Genomic DNA, 4752 nt, shown 5'->3' on the forward strand with positions numbered 1-4752 from the left:
CCCCACTCCTCCCCATGAAGGAGGATTAGCAAACGTTTACGAGTCTGTTCCTAATTTCAGGGCCGCGAGGAAAAAGTTCACTTCCCTAAAATGTGACAGCACGGAGGAAACTTTTTTAAAAACCTGATTAATGGCTCGCCCTCGGGCAAAGTACGTATAAACAAATGAGAGCTTCTGTAGAGCAGAATATACGTGGCACACCTGTCCGTCTCTCCTCCCCAGCGAATCTTTCCCTTTGAGCTGGAGGACGGGATGGAGGGGGAGCAGCCGCCGTTCTTTTCAGGGAGACAGTCCGACTTGGGGACTGAGAAACCACCTTCAGAGATGGTGAAGGACCTGGTGCTGAGATGGTTTTCGGACGTTCAGGCACCCCTCCTATCCCAGGACGGCACTTTACCGGGATGGTTCCACGGATTCATTACAAGGAAGTAAGCCGGCCTGTCGCCTCGAGTCAAGGTGTTGAAAACTGGAATGTTTTAGATAATCGTCTCTCTTTCCAGGAAGAGAGATTTGATCCGAGCGGGGAGCCGACGTGGCACAGGGGTTAAAAGGTCGGGCTAGGGTCTGGGAAACCCAGGTTCGAATTCTCTGCTCTGCCACCAAAGCTCGCTGGGTGACCTGGGGCCAGTCACGCAGTCTCAGCCTAACCTTCCTCGCAGGGTTGTTGGGAGAATAAAACAGAGGAGAAGAGAACGATGAAGGTCAGTTTGGTGTAGTGATTAGGAGCGCGGACTCTAATATGGGAGAACTGGGTTTGATTTCCCACGCCTCCCCGTGCAGCCGCTGGTGTGACCTTGGGTCAGTCACAAGTTCTTCCAGAGCTGTTCTCTCAAGGGCAGTCCTTGAGAGAGCTCTCTCAGCCCCATGTACCTCACAGGCAGTGTTCCCTCTAAGCTGAGTTAGTGTGAGCTAGCTAGCTCACAGTTCTTTAGCCTCCGGCTCACACATTTTTGTCTTAGCTTAGGAAGGATGGCTCCAGAGGAAACTGGAGGAAATTTGCAGTAGCCAAATCGCAGAGGAAATTTGCAGTTGCCAAATCGCTCGCTCACGACTTTAATGGCAGTAGCTCACAAAGTAGAATTTTTGCTCACAAAACTCCACTGCTTAGAAGGCGCATTGCTCCCAGGGTGTCTGTTGTGGGAAGTGAAAGGGATTGCAAGCCGCTCCGAGACTCCTTTAGGTAGTGAAGGGTGGGGTATAAATCCAATCTCTTCCTCTTTTACTTCTCTTTGGGTGCGTATCAGGGCAGAAAGGTGGGATACGAATAAAGTCAATAAATAAATGAGGCAAGATTTCTTTGCCATCTACTTAAATAGTTAGCAAAGTACGGGATTTGGGTCTCGGAAAGCGAAAACATGACGCGAGGGAGGCATTGAGTGAGTGAGGCTTTTCCCAGCCCTGAGACCAGTTGATGGGAAAAGGTTCAGCTGCTTAATTTTTTGCATCCGGGGACGCTTGCCCGTGGCAGAACTCTGCAAATTTGACTACTGAGTATTCACTAGGAACCTGGCCACCATCTAATGATACTTTACTTCGACAAATTATCTTTTTAAAAATGATTTGGTATGGCTGATGCTAGCCCAGACCTGATCTCAATGGCCCACGCGAGGCCAATCTCTGCAGATCTCAGAAGCTAAGCAGGCTCAGCCCTGGTTGGTATTTGGAAGGGAGACCTCCAAGGAATACCAGGGTTGTGACATGGGAGCAGGCAATAATGAACCGCCTCTGAACATTCTTTATTTTATTTATTTATTTATTGTCGCATTTCTTCCCCGCCCTCCCCGCGAGCGGGCTCAGGGCGGCTTACAATAAGGCACCATGTGCCAATAAACATAAAACAGCCTAAAAACAAGCTAAAACAATCTACGTTACAGTGCTCAGTGGTTACAATCGAAACTAACAAGATGGAATCAGATTGACAAGATGGACTCCCCAGAATCTTACATAACAATAGGGAGGCTAAATACTCATGGTTGTTACTCGGCCCCATCCAGCGGTACTGACCATGGCAATGTCATGGTTGATCTGGTCCACCAACGATGGTAATGGTATTGGTAGTGGTAGTGGCAGCTCCTACTCAAAAGCCTGGCGGAAGAGCTCCGTCTTACAGGCCCTGCGGAACTGTAAAAGGGCCCTGATCTCCTCCGGGAGTTCATCCCACCAGGTAGGAGCTGCCACCGAAAAGGCCCTGGCCCTAGTCTCGACGAATTTGACGTCTCTGAGGCCTGGAGTAGTCAAAAGATGTTGGCCACCCGACCGTAGTGCCCTTGGGGGAACATATGGGGAAAGGCGGTCCCTAAGGTATGCTGGACCCTGACCATAAAGGGCTTTAAAGGTAGGAACCAGCACTTTGAAGCTGATCCGGTATGCTATTGGCAGCCAGTGCAGTGACCTCAGCACAGGCCGGATGTGGTCCCGCCTAGGGAGACCCATCAACAGCCTGGCTGCTGCGTTCTGCACTAGCTGCAGCTTCCAGATTTGCGACAAAGGCAGCCCCAAGTAGAGAGTGTCACAGTAGTCCAGCCTCGAGGTGACCGTCGCATGGATCACTTAAAGCTTAAAAGATTGCAAGTCTGTTCCTTTGTTGTCCCATTTTCCTGAAAGGCGCATGCTCTGAAGAAAAATGGCCACTGCACAGAACAGACCAGCCAAAGGGCTGTCCCTTGTTGAGGGTCCAGCACCAAGAGAGAAAGAGAGCTCTCCTCCTTGAAGCAAGAACTTTTATTAAACCTGTGTCTCCACCAACTTTACATCACTCACTCAACCCCCTTTTGCTTGGTCTGCCACTGCTCTAACTGATTCATTTCTGCTTACCACTTGAAAAAATGATCAAGCTACCCTGGGATTAGAAAGCAGAGTTATGTTGGTTGGTTGTCTGTACTGATTACTTTTATGATCAATGTGATGGTAGAAAACAAATTGTATTAATGAAATTGCAAAGGCTGGTTAAGGGAGTATTTATTGGTGGCAGAATGCATAGATAAGATGACACTTTGCACATCCAGGAAATGCTTTGCTAAGTACAAAGGGGATGCAGTACTGTCACAGGACGAAGACAACCAGATGAGGGGGATAGACTGATAAATCTAGTTTAATATTGGCTGAAAGAGTAGGGCTTGGATCCTAGCACATTTTCTTCTCAATCTGATCTTATCCCTTTCCAGGAGGTGATGTGAAAGACCTCTGCCTGAGACCCTAGAGAGATGCTGCCAGTCAGAGTAGACAATACCTTGATGGACCAAGGGCCTGACGCGGTAGAAGGCAACTTCAGGTGTATCGAGTCACGGAAACACCTCTCTTTGCACAGGCAGACTGAAGAGCTCCTGAAAGATCAAGACTTTGGCTGTTTTCTCATCAGGCTACGTGAAAGAGCCTTTGGCTATATTCTCTCCTACAGGTAAGCCTTCAAATTGAGCATCTCCCTTTCCAGATGAGCGACTACCCCTTCAGGTCATTTGCTGGTGACTTTTTGGATGCTGTGACCGGCGCAAGCAGTTCCCCATCACCACAGGAACAGAGGAAGAGCCTTGCTCGATCAGATCAATGGTGCATCTAACCAGTGTTCCCTCTAAGCTGAGTGAGCCGGCTCACAGTTTTTTAGCCTCCGGCTCACACGTTTTCTTGTCTCGGCTCAGGGAGGAGGGCTCCAGAGCAAACTGATTGATGCAGCGGCCAAATCGCTCGCTCACAGCTTTGACGCCAGTAGCTCGCAAAGTAGGATTTTTGCTCACAAGGCTCCACTGCTTAGAGGGAGCGTTGCATCTAACCCAGTATCCTGTTTCCCACGGTGGCCAATGAGAAGTCCGCAGAAGGCCTACATCCAGTCAGTCAGTCATTCAGTCATTTAATTCAGTCAGTCATTCATTCCATTCATTTGTCATCCCCCTTTCTCCTTGATGGGGAGTCAAACCAGCATACATTAGGGGTCCCCAGCCTTTTTGAGCTGGCAGGCACCTTTGGAATTCGGACACAGAATGGTGGGTGCAGTCACAAAATGGCCGCCACAAAATGGCTGCCAACGGAGGCAGAGCCAGCCATAAAATGGATGCCATGGCTTACCTTCAGTCACACAGTGAAGATCCTCGTGCTGTCATGGGAACTGCTGCCAAGGCAACATTAAAAACAAACAAACTACACAGCCAATCGACTCTCCAAGGTCCAATCCAAAGCCTTGCTGGGCAAAAGCCACAATAAATAAATGAGGCAAGATTTCTTTGTCATCTACTTAGGTAAAGGTAAAGGTAAAGGTTCCCTTGCTCGAAAGCCAGTCGAATCCGACTCTAGGGTTGCGGTGCTCATCTCCGTTTCAAAGCTGAAGAGCCAGCGCTGTCCAAAGACGTTTCCATGGTCACGTGGCCGGCATGACTAAACACCGAGGCGCACGGAACGCTGTTACCTTCCCACCGAAGTGGTACCTATTGATCTACTTGCAATTTCTTGCTTTCGAACTGCTAGGTTTGGCAGGAGCTGGAACTAGAGACGGGAGCTCACTCTGGTCTCGAACTGCTGAACTACCGACCTTCCACAGCCTGCAGTTCAGCGTCTTAACCACTTGAGCCACCGCAGCTCCTGTCATCAAATAGTTAGCAAAGGACGATATTTGCGTCTTGGAAAGCGAAAACATTACAGGAGGGAGGCATTGAGTGGGTGAGGCTTTCCCCAGCCCTGAGACCAGTTGATGGGAAAAGGTTCAGCTGCTTAATTTTTTGCATCCGCGGACGCTTGCCCGTGGCAGAACTCTGCAAATTTGAC

General features: G+C 49.3%; 1 protein-coding gene across 1 annotated transcript in view; it reads left to right on the forward strand.

Moving 5' to 3' along the window:
• Nucleotides 1–222: 222 nt before the first annotated feature.
• Nucleotides 223–4752, forward strand: part of SH2D7 (SH2 domain containing 7) — a gene marked incomplete at its 5' end in the record, with an annotated part of 16520 nt that continues 11990 nt past the window's right edge. The window contains 2 exons of the mRNA XM_015411428.1: nt 223–428; nt 3308–3397. Of these exons, the coding sequence (XP_015266914.1) occupies nt 223–428; nt 3308–3397 (296 nt within the window). The remainder of the gene's footprint in view (nt 429–3307; nt 3398–4752) is intronic.

Source organism: Gekko japonicus, unplaced genomic scaffold (genome assembly GCF_001447785.1).
Source record: "Gekko japonicus isolate JY-2015 unplaced genomic scaffold, Gekko_japonicus_V1.1 scaffold3697, whole genome shotgun sequence".
In the NCBI taxonomy this organism is placed as follows: Eukaryota; Metazoa; Chordata; class Lepidosauria; order Squamata; family Gekkonidae; genus Gekko; species Gekko japonicus.